This window comes from Trichoplusia ni, chromosome 1 (assembly GCF_003590095.1).
Source record: "Trichoplusia ni isolate ovarian cell line Hi5 chromosome 1, tn1, whole genome shotgun sequence".
NCBI lineage: Eukaryota > Metazoa > Arthropoda > Insecta > Lepidoptera > Noctuidae > Trichoplusia > Trichoplusia ni.
In genome coordinates, this window is record NC_039478.1 from 9,869,599 (window position 1) to 9,886,716 (window position 17,118).

The 17,118-nt window shown below is 35.2% G+C and overlaps 2 protein-coding genes across 2 annotated transcripts; both read left to right on the forward strand.

Annotated features, from left to right (window-relative positions):
- The first annotated feature begins 2,365 nt into the window (after nt 1-2,365).
- On the forward strand, nt 2,366-8,766 carry LOC113494034 (4-coumarate--CoA ligase-like 7). Its single transcript, XM_026872158.1, has 11 exons — nt 2,366-2,600; nt 2,943-3,150; nt 3,527-3,725; nt 4,885-5,007; nt 5,262-5,436; nt 5,892-6,032; nt 6,469-6,594; nt 6,791-6,874; nt 7,126-7,272; nt 7,662-7,827; nt 8,516-8,766. Exons 1-11 carry the CDS (start codon nt 2,445-2,447, stop codon nt 8,641-8,643), a joined length of 1,653 nt encoding a protein of 550 aa, XP_026727959.1. The 5' UTR covers nt 2,366-2,444; the 3' UTR covers nt 8,644-8,766.
- Nucleotides 8,767-9,504: 738 nt separating this feature from the next.
- Nucleotides 9,505-16,498, forward strand: LOC113494025 (luciferin 4-monooxygenase-like). Its single transcript, XM_026872147.1, has 11 exons — nt 9,505-9,738; nt 10,276-10,483; nt 11,174-11,372; nt 13,150-13,272; nt 13,378-13,552; nt 13,895-14,035; nt 14,567-14,692; nt 14,920-15,003; nt 15,357-15,503; nt 15,927-16,092; nt 16,265-16,498. The coding sequence occupies exons 1-11, from the start codon at nt 9,583-9,585 to the stop codon at nt 16,390-16,392; spliced, it is 1,653 nt and encodes a 550-aa protein (XP_026727948.1). The 5' UTR covers nt 9,505-9,582; the 3' UTR covers nt 16,393-16,498.
- The last annotated feature ends 620 nt before the right edge of the window (nt 16,499-17,118 follow it).

The following is a 17,118-nucleotide window of genomic DNA, read 5'->3' on the forward strand; positions in this document are numbered from 1 at the left end:
TACATGAATTGATTTTATCATACTTTGACGACCTCCGTGGTCGAGTGGCGTATGAACCGGTTTCAAGGTGTCGCTAGCTCTGAGGTCCCGAGTTCGATCCCCGGTCGGGTCAATGTAAAAAATTCACATTTCTACATTGTCTCGGGTCCGTGTGTTTGTGGTACCTTCGTTGTATCTGAATTCCATAACACAAGTGCTTTGAATAGCAACTTACTTTGGGTTCAGAACAATGTATGTGATGTTGTCCGCATTTATTTATTATTTATTCATTAAATAATAGGCAACAATAATTGAATATTGTATCCAAAATATGTTCATTTTTGTACTAAAACCGTAAAAAATATTTATACTTTCATGAATATGTTCAAAACGGTGTTCTCCAAGGTAGTCTCCTAAGCCCCTTACTAAAGCTTATTTATATGAATAATATACCCACCATAATAAAATATGGAATAATTATTTTTGCTGATGACTGTACTTTTTATTTAGCAAATACAATAGAAAAGATATAATGGAAAATTTATATTTAAATTTAGAAAAACCCATAAACTGGTTTAATCGTAGTAATCTTACAATAAATATTAGTAAAACTAAATGTATTAATTTTCAACAAAGAAAAATGTTATTAGTATTGAATGTTAAACAATCTAAGAAGGAAATTGAAGTCAACGAAAGTTTAAGGATTATAAAAACCTAGATCAAAAAATACCATGGAAACTACCCACAAAATTTTCCAACTGTAAAGATTATAAAAATATGGATTTACAAAATCTCAACACCCACGTTTTTGAATGACACTCCATACAAATTTATCAAAATCGGTCCAGCCGTTTTTATAAATGTAACATGCTTATACTATCATCATCCACAGCCTTTATCCTCCCACTGCTGGGCATAGGCCTCCTTTTTCTCGTGCCAATTTCTACGGTCCTGTGCTGTCCTGTCCGGTCCTGTTCTGGATGAGGCTACATCCAGACTCGACTCGACACCTCTGTAATGACGTCATGGACCCATCTTGCTCCCGGACGACCGGAATTTATGCTTATACCGCACTTTATTAAAGTCAATAATACTTATCAAATTTATTATACCTGTTATTGTATGGTATACAATAAATACTATTCTAATCTAATCAAGTCATTAACCGCACTCCTAAACAAAAGAAGAAAACATCGTCCTAGACTTTTCCCAACTATGTTGGGATCGGCTTCCAGTCTGACCAGATTCAGCTAAGTAACAGTGTTTTACAAGGAGCGACTGCCTATCTGAGCTCCTCAACCCAGTTACCTGGACGATACCCCTTAGTTAGACTTGTTGTCGGACTTTCTAGGTTCTGCTTACTTGTAACGACTGTCAAAGTTGTATGAATAACAGCCGGGACCCACAATTTAACGTGACTTCTGAAACATGAAAAAGAAAGGATATACCTTTTATAAGTTATTTTGAATGGGCCCTAAATTACCTCTATGCTATCATTCTGCTTACAATAAGAATAGAATTTTGTTATTTTTAAAGGAAAATGTAATTAATTAGTATAGATAAAACTTATTCCTCCGATAATGATATAAATCGATAGTGTTTTTTTTTGTATTAATTAATGTAGATGGTATGTAAGTTACTGTTATGTTTTTAATGATTAAGATTATTAAGAATATAGGTTTTTTTTTTTGTAAAATTTATAGGTCCATAACTTTTTTTTAGCTATATGGTGTATGGTGATATTTTTTATTATTGTAACATCTACACTTATGTTCATCACTTTTCCAGTCCAATTATTATTTTATTGCAATTCTTAGTCATTCTTTGCATGCAATTTAAAACTGTTTTTTAATGATGCGAAAGAAGTATAATTTATCGCGCGCGTACATAAGTACATGCACTATTTCTTTGTATGTTTTTTTATATATTTTTTTCAATTAACTTGACATCCTTAGATGTCATTGGTTTTAGTTGAAGTCGGTTGTATATTTTTGTCGTTAGTACAATATTATGCCGCCCTCCGTCTATTATCATATCTTGAAAGTGTATCACTATACCTATTTCGCAATTGACAGCTGAATTTTCAAGCAATTTTCGGCTACATCCATATACGCAACATGTTTCAAAGTTTTGCGTGGCAATGTAATAAAATATTAACTTTCCTACAGCCGAGTCATTATTACCTATTTATTTAAAACACACGCGCCTTTATTGAGATCGCCCAACTAGATTCAGACCCAACCGGACTCATATAATGAAACAAATTCATATTTAATAAACATTTCAGAAGACAAATAGTAACAATAGATAATACTTAGACTATATAAATAAGACCATTATCAGTAGATAAAAAATATTTATAAAGCAACAATTATATTACTTCTCAGTCTTATAAAAATTCTTGATATCAACACGAGATTTCATCATTTTAATTATAAACGGAATAATACTTTAGTTTTCAAATAATGGAGGTTCACAAATATAGGCACGAAGTTCTTGATAAATATATGAGTGAAATTGGATCGAGGGTTGTAGCGGAATCTGGTATACCTAGTGATCGGTATCATTTTGGAAAACTTGTTCTACAGGGACTGAAGAGTGATCCCGATTTCCTTATGCAGGTAAATTATTGATTTTATTTATTAATACCTATTAATCTGCTGTTCTGCGTGGTTTGGTTAAGGTAAGGTGGAAATTAGGATAAGTCTCGTCAGATTTTTTTGTTTTAAAACTGAACAGTGACAAGTCCGACTGCGAGTCTTACTTATACTTGACTGGTTTTTAATTACAAATGCTTACAGTGCTGTGGATGATTGAGAGACGATTCCGTTACAACTGCGGTAATATTAAACGTTTAGGTTTAAGTCCTTGTAGGTCCTCCCATTCAACACTTCTGGTGTACTTAAAGTGATTCAACAATTTGCTTTTCCTATTCATCGTTATACCATTACTCCATCTCATAGATTGACGGTGGAACTGGTGAATCAGAGACGAATGCCTCAGGATTGCGAAGGAGTATAAGATGCGCGTCCTGCTTTAAGAAGTTGGGCCTAAAAGTCGGTGACGTCATCATCCTCATGGGAGCTAACAACATTGATCAGGCTATACCGTTCTATGCCGCGCTTTTTGAAGGCATTATAACCTCCGGTATTGATAGAACTTTGGGTGTCAGTAAGTACAAGTTTTATATTCTTGGTTATAAGGATTGCGAATAGAGACTGCATGGATAGCCAAGTAGTATAGATCATCACACAAAACCAGCTTCGATCCCCCCTTTGTGTACGCGTCCTGAGTCTCAAGGTCTCTTTGTGATAGTGATTTGAATGCGTGTGAAACCTCCTGGACACAAGGATTAAATTCCTTAGAGTGGGAGTCGTACTTGAATAAAAAGGGAAATTCCCAAATTATCGGGAATACAGTTATAATAAATTTTGTAACATTTAATCGAAGCAGACTTTTTATAGTCATTTTATATTAAACTAACCTAACTGCATTTCTGAAGACGAAGTATCCTTATTTGTCTCAACTTCATAAATTTTAATTTCAGATGAATTAAAAGGCGTTTTCAGCAACAACAAGCCAAAACTCATTTTCTGCCAAGGAGACAAAGTGCAGGACGCTAAGAAAGCGCTAGAGCTGGCAGGTGGTGAGGGGAGAGTCATCAGTTATGACAGGAGTCCTGATACCATCAGCTTTTCTGATATGTTGGAGAAATACGGAGAAGATGTCGATGTACAAAAATATAGGTAAGAAAATCTGTCCGATGAGGCGTGCTAATTATGTGTGGATCTTCTGCAGACGTATGTTAAATGTATGGATGTAAAAAATAAATCTAGAATATAAGCTAATATAGAATAATAATAATAATAATCATTTATTTGCTAGTAAAATTGTACCATACATCTCCTTATTTGCTAATAATTAACGATAGTAATTAACAATTTAAAAAATAAAGGAAATTTTGCTTGCGGTCTCCACACTAGGTCGGGCCTGTCTCGAGGAGACCTTGGAATCTCACAATTACAGCTATTTCTTTGGAACTCCGGGTTCGATACGTAATGATTAAGTTATTTTAAATTCTAAACAGGAAGTAAAAATTCAGAAAATAAAAAACTAACATAAAATAAAAAAAAACAAGGATATCCAACCACTGGTAAGAAAATTATATGCGATTTTAAATACTCGTATGTATCCATGCAATGTGTATGAGTATATGAGGATGTAAATGTATGTGTGTGTATGAGTATGGATATGTCTTGTGTTGTGTGTGTTGTGCAGGTGTGTGTGTAGAATTTTTCACAATTTTTGTTCGGGTCTGTTTATTCCCAATAAACCCCTTTAAAATACACCGAAATTAATAGTCATAACATTATTTGTATATTGAGTAAAAATAACTTCGCATTGTTCCAAAAATTTGGGTAAATACATTAGGTACACTAAGTTACAGATTCCGTTTATTAATTACCAAAATCTAAAAAGTCTATGTTGTACTAAAACATATCAAACACCAATATCTAGACTTGCCTAAAGTAATAATAAAAGGGAAAATATGGAGAAGATATCGATGTACAGGATTATAAGTATGTAACAATCAATATTTATCTATCCATATCTAATATTATAAAACAAAAGTAATTTCGTTTGACAATACCACAAGCAATTATCACTGATGATTTTATGTATAAGTGTGAAGGATTGAAGTCAGGATTTACGGTGAAAAAAATGTAATTTCCATACGTTCGAATTAATTTTCATATCGTTAAATCCACATTGCTACTTCTCTATATAGGTTTTCAAGAGGGTCGTTAACTACTTAGTATATATGATCACGGATTTCTGTTCAGCACACACATTTTTCGAGTTCTATTTAATTATTTCCATAGAATGTATGCTTTTCTTTTTTAGGGCTGCTGACTTTGATTCGGAAGAAACAATAGCTCTTATTGTATCTACAAGTGGTTCGACAGGATTACCTAAATCTGCTATGCTAACACATAAGAACATAACTTTATCGACCCCCTTCTTTGGGTAAGTTACATTTCCTTATTAGAGCATTTATTGATCTTTCTTATTATCAAACTTGGATGATTTGATGAACAATACCCCATTTTGACGACTAATTCAAATCAATAATTCCGTTGATTTTATATTGCGATGTCTTTTGCTTGTTTTTTTTAAAGGATCTTTGATATCATCATCATTAATTTCTTACGTTGGATCCCACCTCTTTGTTAAAGTAAACAGTACCACTCTGGGATACTCAACAATTTTCCATCTTTCAGATGTTTCGGTACAAAGTTTCCGAGGGTAACGAAGTCTGGTCTTGTTCTATCTCCAATACAGTGGGGATCAGCCCTTCTTCACTACCTACTTGCTCCTGTATTCCAGTACACTAGAATACAGTCATCAAAAGAGCTTACTACGGACCATATTATAGAATTGATTAACAAATACAAGGTGAGTTATATTTATTACCAACGAAATTACCTCCAAAAACATAAATGCTTGTTCGTTTTTATGAGTGCCTGTTTTAGTGATTTGCCAAATTTTAGAGGAGTGTTTGAGGAGAGGGTGTTTTTTTAGTCGTTACTAAGTTCCGAATGTGGGAGGAGTTGGATTGGATCTAAGGGTGGATCCTATTGGCTCAGACCTAAATTACTCCAAGCATTTAAATTTTCGAAAGTTGTGCACTCTTTTGTTAAACAACTAAAATTCTATGAAAGTCTTTGAGAAGTTGGTATTGTGTGGAGACACCGTTACCTAGCTAATCACTCTAAACTGATGAGAGATTATCGAGGAAAAGGGTAGAACGGCCTTTGACCAGCTCTAGGATATTTCATTCTAGCAAAATTGATGCCAAAATCAATAAAATTGAAAATGAATTATTTGTTTTCTATTTTTTGTTTCTCTAGCCAACATTTCTCACAACTAGTCCGCCTTTGATGATCAGCTTGCTCCAAGAATCTGAAACGAAACCGTGCGACTTCTCAGGTTTTGATGCTATACTCCTCAGTGGAAGTGCTGTACCAGATCATGTTATGCCAATACTACGCGTAAGTTGAATTTTAACAGCATACGATTTAATTAATCCGGAAAAATGTGAATGGGCTCGGACCATAACCACTCGTGGTTGTGACATTTGCTAACAAACGCTAACAATGACTTCCAGTGGCTCTCATATCACACCCAGTCTCAGTATTGTGGCATATGCAGCTAGTTTTCCAAATACCTAAGGTTTTGAAGTATGAGAACCAATTTCAAGAAGGACAATGGGATCTCAATTCTTCTGTATTTTGATTTTTCACGCTCATAACTCCGGACTGAAAGAACCGACTTTCTTATTTTAATTTTACGTTAAATAAATATCTACTGTGGGTCCCATAATATTTATCTGTAGTTTTAATTTGGCTCAGAAGCTTTATTTGCACTCGGCTTTTGTTCAGAAAAAACAATCGTACATTACATTATGTCTTATGACGGATCTTTCAGAGTCGGGCACCGAATACGAAACTTGGAAACGCATATGGCATGAGCGAATTTGCAGGAATTGTTTTCTATCCTTTTGGCGCACCAAATGGAAGTTCCGGTAAAGCGGCTGCGCATGTACAGCATAAGGTTAGTTGTATTTTTTAACGGGTTGAGCGATTTCTATTTAACTTGTATAACAATACAATACAAATTGAAGGTGAATAATGTGCGAGCGTTCTTAGACATGTTTGGAGGATAAAGGTTTTTACTGCGGGGGTGGGAATCACTATTTAATTAAAAACTGATTTTTCATATATATTTATGTGTTAAATGTCTTTTATAGCTAATGAATGTGGAAACCGGCGAGGAAGTGAAGGAACCTCACAAGGCTGGAGAGTTGTGGGTGAAACCTCCCGGTGGTTTCAAGGTATTTACTCGTAATATGAATATTTCGTTTGGTCAGAATTTATAAATAAAAGACTTTAGTCCACTGCTGGGAAGCCTGGTATTATATAGGGGAAGGCTCATTGCTTGTTCGACAGAAGCACAAACAAGATATTCTTTCTAACTTTGAAATCTTGCGGTTCCAAACTTAGAACCTAAGCAAGACTAACATGACAAAAAAAATTGTATTTTTTCTTGTTTTTTTATTTGTAACTCTAATACCCACATTTTCAGGGCTATTACAATCACCCAGCAGATACAGCTGCAGCTGTTACAGCCGACGGGTGGTGCAAGAGCGGAGACCTTTTCTACAGAGATGAAAACTGGAACTATTTCTTTGTTGATCGTCTGAAGCTTTTGCTGAAGTATAGAAATCACCAGGTCAGTTTGAATGGGTGTATAAATAATCAAGTTAATACTTTGACGTCGAAGTACGTTCCTACCAGGCGGCTTCCGGCATGTATGCTGCGTTTTTGCCATAGTTCAACAAGAATGTTCAGCTGCGCTGTGGAAATTCACATATATGCGTGGTGCATTGCTGTTGGGTGTTGCAAAGTTCACAGGGTTTCTTTTGTATTCGCAAAAAACTACCACCGCTGAGTCATTTTCACGTCAGTTGTTGGGAGCGATTTAGCGTTCTATCGGCAATTAAAAACATACTCCTAACTACCCATCCTCACTCATGTTGGAAACTCAACCGCATGGAAAATCATGCTCTTAGCTTGTAGGATGCATTAATGATAGAATATTGGAATTACTGGTTTGTTCAGATATCGCCAGTGGAGCTAGAGGCTGTGATTTACAAGCTGCCAGGAGTTGCGAATGTGGCGGTGTCGGGAGTACCAGACGCTGAATGTGGGGAGCTTCCAGTGGCCTTCGTGGTGCCCAGACCAGGAGCTGATATCACTGAGAAAGACGTTGAGGATATTGTCAAAGGTAATAAGGAATTCGATTTTGCTGGTTGCTTTAGTTAAATCTCTTTATAGTTGCACATATACTCTTTTCCTGGGATCTGAAGCGAATGCTATAATTACTTATAATATAAAATTCCCGTGTCACGATGTCAGTTACCGTACTCCTCCGAAACGGTTCGACCGATTTTTATGAAATTTTGTACACATATTGGGTAGGTCTGAGAATAGAACAACATCTATTTTTCATACCCCTAAGTGATAAGGGATGCGCACACTAAAAAATATATTTTATTTTTTGGACGAAATTGTTTATTTTTATTTTTTTATAGTTTTCCATTAAAAATACATACAACTGGAAAAAAGAATATTCCGCAAAACAACGTTTGCTGGGTCAGCTAGTTACTTATAAAAACGACTTACTAAGGAATTTAATCCTTGTGTCGCGGGGGTTTTCATAAACATTCAAGTTACGTGCGCAAAGACACCTAGACTCAGGACACAGTCACAGAAAACCTTGACTTTCACGGGGGTCGTACCTGCGGCCAGCCGGAGACAATAGATTTGGCGTGGTAACCTCAATCAATCGGCTATCCGTGCGTTCAATTTTAAAAAATATCCTAAACTTATTTATTTAATTACTAATACTAATGAATTGGTGATACTTGAGTAAGTTACAAGTTTATGTAAAATTGCTATTTTGACATTTTCAGAGAACCTCACCGACAGCAAGTTGCTGCGAGGTGGGGTAGTGTTTGTGACGTCACTTCCTGCACTGCCATCAACTAAAATAGACAGGAGGAAAATAAAACTAATGGCAAAAGAACTCGCGAAGAAGTAGAAATAATAATAATAAAATTTGTAATTGTGTAGCTAGAATATTATTAAATACCAATAATGTTTATAATATAACATTGTTTTTTTATTTACCGGAACCTTGCTTTACATAAACTGAAGAAAATAATTGTCGTTTAATTGATGTGGTATTGAGTGGAGTTTTAATTTTCGTATCTAAAGTGTAAAAAGAGAATTCTATTACGAAAACGCTACCGTCTATCCGTCGGTCAGTCGATCCGTTCGCCTGCCACCAGGCTGTATATCACGAAAAATACGAATGAGATTTTTTTTCTGTTGCTGATAAAATGAGATTAAGCAACGATCAAATTTCGTACGATCGATCCAAATGATCATTACTCGTTACTGGCTGTGTTCTCAAAGTGTTAAAATCATTTGCGCCACATGAAAAAATCGAAAGAATTCAAATATGCGCCAATTACATAATCGCTGGATTATGTAGGTAATTGATAATATGACTTTATTACATTATCTTTGGATTTCATTCAAATTGGAAATTCAGTTGAATTTTTTTCACATCTGACGTGAATCGTAAGGGGAACCACATATTTGACATTTATTGATATTAGTAAATGACAAATACAGTTTTAGTATTGTAATCAAAACAATAAAAAAAAAAAATTTGCAACAAAAATAAATTTAGTTTCTAGTACTTCTTTAGTAAGATTCAAACAAATTAAATGTTTAGTAAATATTTATACTGAACTTTGCTCTATCTGTAGATATCTATATTCACTTATGATTCGTTTAGCAAAATCCTATATCTATATGACATAACCATACATATGTCCGTTATCAGTAGATAAACATTTCGTATAGAGCTACACAAGTGTCACTCAAATTATTCTCCCAAAATATCCGGGGCAGTGCGCAAGACTGTATAAACAAATATTATACATAAATCAATTTCATTTTCAAATAAAAAATGGCGAATCCCGGATATAAACATGAAGTCCTTGATAAATTCATGAGTGAAATTGGATCGAAGCTTGTAGCGGAGTCTGGTATACCTAGTGATCGGTATCATTTTGGGAAACTGATTCTACAGGGCTTGAAGCATGATCCCGATTTCGTTATGCAGGTAAATTGTTGTTTTTATTTATTGATCACGTTTTGGGATTGAAAGCATCTTTTGTTCTAGTGCTTGTCGTTTTTATACCACTTTGTTTCGGCACGACTTTATCGTTTGACAACTCTTTCAACCGACGTCAAAAATTTAATATTTTTTATTTTTCTTTATACATAAATAATACAAAAAAATATTATTAGACAAAAACAGAACATATTGAAAATTAATTAAATGTGTTAATTAAATTAATTAATTCATAATTTCGAACTGGACGAATCGATTTTGTTAATTCTTTTTTTCGTTTAAGGTAAAAAGCTGTCTTTTAATTTTTGTGAAGTTTGACTGAGTAGTTTTTTATTTGAAGTCGAATGTATGTATTTGTTGTTAAAGAAATATATTATGTTATTGACGTGTAGTGTTGAAACTGCGAGAGCGCTTTACAAGGCGTTGTCCAGACTCTCACTTCCCCAATTACTTACTACAATAAGTCTGTTAAAATGCTTCGATATTGCTATACATCCATCATTATACCATTACTCCATCTCACAGATTGACGGTGGAACTGGTGAATCAGAAACGAATGCCTCAGGATTAAGAAGATGCATCAGATGTGCGACGTGCTTCAAGAACCTTGGCTTGAAGATCGGTGACGTCATCATTATCATGGGCACTAACAACATTGACCAGGCTATACCATTCTACGCCGCGCTTTTCGAAGGCATCATCATCTCCGGTATTGACAGAACTCTGGGTGTTAGTAAGTAAGAGTTTTATATTCGTGGTTGAGAATTCTTGGTGAAGTGTGGTGAAGGATGAAAAGCCCTTGCGCTATATGGATAGCCGTTTTTAGACCTGTTAAAGTCTCCTTGCCTCCGTACTCTGAATCCTTTAACGACTTTTGATCTTGGGCCTTTTCTTTGGAAACTGATAAGTTTCTGCCTCAGTCGAAATAGCATCCTGCTCGATGGAACAGGTACGGATTTGGATTTGGTTTAAAAAATATTATAGGTGACTCTCTTGGTGGTTTTTTCAAGGGGTATCGTGTTGCCCAGGTTACTGGGTTGAGGAGATCAGATAGGCAGTCGCTCCGCGTAAAACACTGGTGCTAAGCTGAATCCGGTTATACTGGATGCCGACCCCAAAATAATGGTTTTGGGCTTCAATGCACGGATTTTTAAGATGCTCAAACCTTTCCTATACGGGAAGAAGCCTGTGCTGAGGTGTATTATGCGTAGGGCATGCACTCATTTCCTTTCCGATAAGCCAATGTCCCGAAAATTGTGTCAGTGAATTAATAATTAATTGTTTATAATAATGTATCATCATAATATGTTACTAGCATTAGCTTCGTAACAAATATTTTATGTTATCCTAATCTTATTGTTAATTCTATTTCCAATCAAAGTATCCTTTCTTCTCTTAACCTGTTTTTTTTTTCAAATTCCAGATGAATTAAAAGATGTTTTCAGTATCAACAAGCCCAAACTCATTTTTTGTCAAGGAGAAAAAGTGCAGGACGCTAAGAAAGCTCTAGAGCTGGCAGGTGGTGACGGGAGAGTTATCAGTTATGACAGGAGTCCTGATACCATCAGCTTTTCTGATATGTTGGAGAAATACGGAGAAGATGTCGATGTACAAAAATATAGGTAAGAAAATCTGTCCATGTTTAATGTTATGCAATGCAAGATGTGCTTCTGCAGACGTATGTTAAATGTATGGATGTAAAAAATGAATCTAGAATCTAAGCCAATCTAGAATTTTTCACAATTTTTGTTTGAGTCTGTTTATTCCCAATAAACCCCTTTAAAATCCACCAATCCACCGAAATTAATAGTCATAACATTATTTGTATATTGAATAAAAATAACTTCGCATTGTTCCAAAAATTTAGGTAAATACATTAGGTACATTAAGTTACAGATTCCGTTTACGCTAAAAGTTTTACAAAATACGTAATTATAAATTACCAAAATCTAAAAAGTCTATATTGTACTAAAACATAATCAAACACCAATATATAGACTTTCCTAAAGTTTGGCACTATATAAATTGAATTATGTTTATTAGTTGGACTGGTGCAAAAGGCACAACACAATGGCTTCTGATTTTGACTGCGTGCAGACTTAATTACGTGTGGCGTCATGGATTTATTTTTACATTTTCTTTTACCTAAAATACCAATTTGATTTCTAACAGACGACAGTCCAGAGATAGCTAGATATCTCGTCTGTCTTGTCTGCATCGTAGTTTTCGTATCTATTATCCTTGTTTTTGATAGCTGATATTATGGCTTGTGTAATGCAATTAAATATTATTATTATAATTCACGTATCAGCTATTTCTGGCATGTCATGACATGCCATTAAAACAAGTTAAAACAGGTTTGAGCTAATCTGATATCACGGTAAGGATTTTTTTAATGGATGAGTTTTGCAAGAAATTCATCTTAAGACCCATTTATACTAATTCAGTTGCTTATTTGAGTCTTGTCTCTGATTAAGCATCTTCTTGTTGTCTCCCGCTTGCAGTGAAGGGTAGTACAAAATATTTTCACTTACCCTTCCTATTTACTATTTCTGATTAATTTCGTTGTGGGTTCTAAGACAGTCAATCGTTGCCCTGGGACACGCCGAGCTGAATTGGTATGTGGAGTTGCAATGACGAAAATCTGGGGCGGGCTTGAATCATTTAAAAATTATGAGTTGACACATTACATTCGATTACATTTGCTCAGTCTTATGCAACCATGATTTGCAGACCCTTGGGTGTTGCTGGGCGCTATAAAATTAAAACTTCTGTTTTAAAGATACCGAGTTATCTAATCAATGGTTTTTATTTTGCAATAGTGTTATAATAATGATATAATTTTAATGGTGAGCAATTAAATGACTTGCTATATAAAGCCTGGTCTACGTTTCATCGTACCTAATAGCTAAAGCAAAGATAACACTAAATGGATAAGTTAGTAACGAAGCGACTCGAGTCCTTTATTTCAGTTTTTAGGATTATAAGGGGTAAAAATGAACCCCTGTTACTAAGCCACTGCTGTCTGCCCTTCCATCTATCCGAGTGTCTCGCAAGATCAGTGAAAGGAAGACAGCTGAAATTTTTAGTGTTTATGTATTCCTAATGGCGATTGTATAAAAACAAATAATACATTTTGTAGCATATTTCTTATTCTTTTTATACGGAACCCTCAGTATCACGAGTTAATTTGTTAAAAAAAAAAATCAAAATCCTAATGAAAGATTTGATCAGCTTATGATTAACTTGTCAGTCTTCTACAAATCACGTTGACTAACCCTAGCGCAAAAACGCCATTTAAAGTATTACTGCGAATTTAAATTATAAACGTTCCTGGCAATTAATTTTTTTAATTTTCGAGATCATCTTTAGAAAATTCAGGTATGGTTTTTTTTTCAGGGCTGCCGACTTTGATTCAGAAGAAACAATAGCTCTGGTTGTAGCTACAAGTGGTTCCACAGGACTTCCTAAATCAGCTATCCTGACGCATAAGAATATCGCTATATCAACTACCTTCTTTGGGTTTGTTACATTACCTTATTCGAAAACTTCTTCCTCTGCTGTATCTTTCTTTTTGCTTGCTACATTATGCTTATCCAGTTTACTAAACAATTTTTCATCTTTCAGCTGTTTTGGTACGAAGTTTCCAAGAGTAACGAAGTCTTCTCTTATTCTATCACCGATACAGTGGTTATCAGCCCTCCTTCAATATTTACTTGCACCAGTATTCCAGTATACCAGAATACAGTCATCGAAAGAGCTTACTACAGACCATATTTTCGAATTGATGAATAAATATCAGGTGAGTTGAATTTGTTACCCATAAGATTAAACTCAAACGATTCTGATGGTTAGATGTCTTTTTAGTGTGTCTGACTTCAGCATTTTATTCTCATGCCTGTAACTATTTTCATAAGGTTTAGTGGGTTGTTTTTATTTTGACATCAGTAACGTTAACGTCAAAGAAAAAGTCCTAGACTGATGCCATCCATGACAGTTTGACCTGAATCCGTCCTTATTCATTCTCTCTTATTTCGCGGTAAGTGAGTGATATAAGTGGAGAGATTTTACCTAGTACAAAATCTTAGGCTAGCATTAGTAGACACATTGGAAATTAATCAATACCTTTCTTTTTATCTTCCAGCCAACATATCTCATATCCAGCCCGCCCATGATGATCACCTTGCTCCAGGAATCTGAAACTAAACCGTGTGACTTCTCGTGTTTTGACTCCATACTCATCGGTGGAAGTGCCGTACCGGATCATGTACTGCCAAAATTACGCGTAAGTTTAATACGTATTTGAGCATACGATGCGTGAAAGCATCGATATTTATGGGAAGAAACGATTCTCGGTTTAGCACCAACCGTTGCCCCTGTAGGCCAACAGTACACTAGATAGCACTGTTGTGCTACTGATGGGGAATTTGTTGCGCCGTTTCTCCTCTCACAGCAAAAGCACTTAGGAAGCGGTGAAGGGTTTGCAAAACTGGGTGTTGTCCAACGTAATCTGACCTTCAAAAAGTGCTACTTAGTAGCCTAATTTTAATAAATGACTTGATTGATTTTAATTTTATTGTGGCAATGGTATACGCTATCAACAATATACGCTATTTACGTCACTATTTGCGTCACCACCAATGTTTAGCTACCCCATTTAGCTGGTTTTGGTATACATAGTATTATACAAGCAAGATTCTTCCATAACTGGCAGTCAAATAAACTAAAGATTTAAAGTATGAACAGTTTTTCAAATCGAGTTAAAAATGTTTTTCTTTTTTAACTTTCTGTATCTCAGAATAAACATAACTTTCAGAGTCTGGCACCAAATACAAAAACTGTAATTGGATATGGAGCCAGCGAATATGCAGGTATTGTTTTGTATCCTTTCGACGTACCACCCGGCAGCTGCGGGAAACCGGTAGCACATATGCAGTATAAGGTTAGTGTTCTTAAATACTTCTATATTAATAAAAACTATTTATTTCGCTTTCAAGTATATTTGAAAAACATAAGTTTCCTTAAGTTGAGAAATTTCTGAACACATTTTAATACAGACAGGATGACTACATTCTTATGATTCGATGACTCTGCATCTATTCTTAGGAGATAAAACAGATGAAAACTACAAGTAGAACTTAGAATTTAATTTGAAAAATTTGTTTTTAGCTGATGAATGTAGAAACGGGTGAAGAAGTAAAAGAACCTCACAAGACTGGAGAGTTGTGGGTGAAACCACCCGGCGGTTTTAAGGTACGTAACATAAATGGGTTTGGTCAGATTTTTTATAAAAAAACTGCCTTTAGTCCCACTGCTAGGCACTGACCTGTGCTATCTCATATAGGGAAGAACGTTCGAAGCATGCGATGTATTTATCAGTGATGTCTTAGAATAATTGAGGAAGTACACAAAGTTTTGATATAGATGGCTTGGCATATTGGCTGTTGGGATTAAAGCTGCATCTAGAGCATATAAATCCAGACACAGAAACACATGGCCATCACCACTTTGTTTTATTTTTTATTCAGTTTTAAGTAGACAACGTTTTTGTTCTGATTTAATTTGTTGCTTATTAAATTATTAATTGTTGATGTCTGTATTTACAGGGCTACTACAATAACCCAGAAGAAACAGCCCTAGCATTAACAAAGGATGGATGGTGCAAGAGTGGCGACCTTCTCTACAGAGATGAAAACTGGAACTATTTTTTTGTTGAACGCATCAAGCTATTATTGAAATATAGAAATCATCAGGTCAGTTAGTAGGGTCATAAAATAAGGTTAAAACAAATCTGGAAATAAGATCAATAGATTTCGAGTACTAGTTATGATGAAGATGTTGTCATACTCTTACTGACTAAACCTTAACTACCAGGCTATGTCATCCGCGTTTTGGTGACGGTAAATGGCAAAGCAATTTTGTAGATAAGTGATAACAGATTTCTCAGGGTACAGGCATACCCTGCAAAGTGGTTTATCAGTAACAATCATAAATTAAGAGATGTTTGGTATATGGAAAATGAAGGTTTGTGACGGTCATCTTCGGTGGTCTGCCTATCTACAAAGGTCAATAAGGCTGGATGTTAGTCTTGAGAAAATAGCCTTTCTCTTTACAACCTATAGCTACTTCTATTGATCCAGCGATCATAAAGTATTGTAACCGCTATTTTTGTTCAGATATCGCCGGTGGAGCTGGAAGCTGTAATCCACAAGCTACCAGGAGTGATGAATGTGGCAGTTTCGGGAGTACCTGACCCTGACTGTGGGGAGTTGCCTGTCGCCTTCGTGGTGCCCAGACCGGGGGCTGGCCTCACTGAGAAGGACGTCGAAGATATTGTCAAAGGTAAAAAGAAAATGTTTTGCTTGTGGATATTGAATATAAATATGTAGATTTTTCTAGGGATATGCAAAATTCCTTCCAATTATAAGCACATTTTAAATTTTGTTCATTCATTGGAAATTTTTATTACCTGATCTGTCACATTTTAGTTTGTATGCTATTTTGACGTTTTCAGAGAACCTCACTGATAGCAAGTTGCTGCGAGGCGGGGTAGTGTTTGTGACGTCACTTCCTGCCCTGCCGTCCTCTAAAATAGACAGGAAAAAGCTGAAGCAAATGGCAGTAGCACTCGCGAAGAAGTAGTGAGAAGATATGAAGACGCTTTTGTTTAAATTGTATGATAATGTTTCATAGGTGTTGGATCGTTCGATTGATTAAATAAATAGTAATGATGCGTTATATAAGATTATTATTCGTTTATAATATAACCAGTGTTTTTTAATAATCGAAGGAATACGAACTCTAGGATCGAAATAATACTGTACTTGTAACGATCTCTCTATTGACTACCAATTGTTCAATCTTCTTTCAGCTTATTTCAGCAGTTCGAACTCCTCGACGTAAAAACAACGGAATGTTCTCTCTAATGAATGATCCTATTTTGATTAAGTTTTTGTTCAAGGTAGCTTCCTTTACATATGCCCGGAGCTATATACTTTTCAGAACTCTTTTGCATGTTTAAGGGCTTGTTAGAACGATATGTCCTTCGATATCAATTGTCTGCACGGATAACTGAACAGCCCTTTTTTGTCCCACTGCTGAACAAAAGCCTCCCCAAAAAATTCCACCATGCTTTATCCTCGGCCAAATGGCCTTGCTCACACGATAAGCGTATTAAAATGTATTTGCCAAAAAAGAAGCACCCCTTGTAAAACGTAATTTATTAAAAACAAAACATATTTTTAACAGATTATTTTTATACTTACAAGCTAAGATGTTAATGACTTATTTAAGTAGGTACAACGATGTTACTTTCTAATTAATTTCAAAATATTTTACTTTCTAAACGACACTTACAAGTGACGTTTT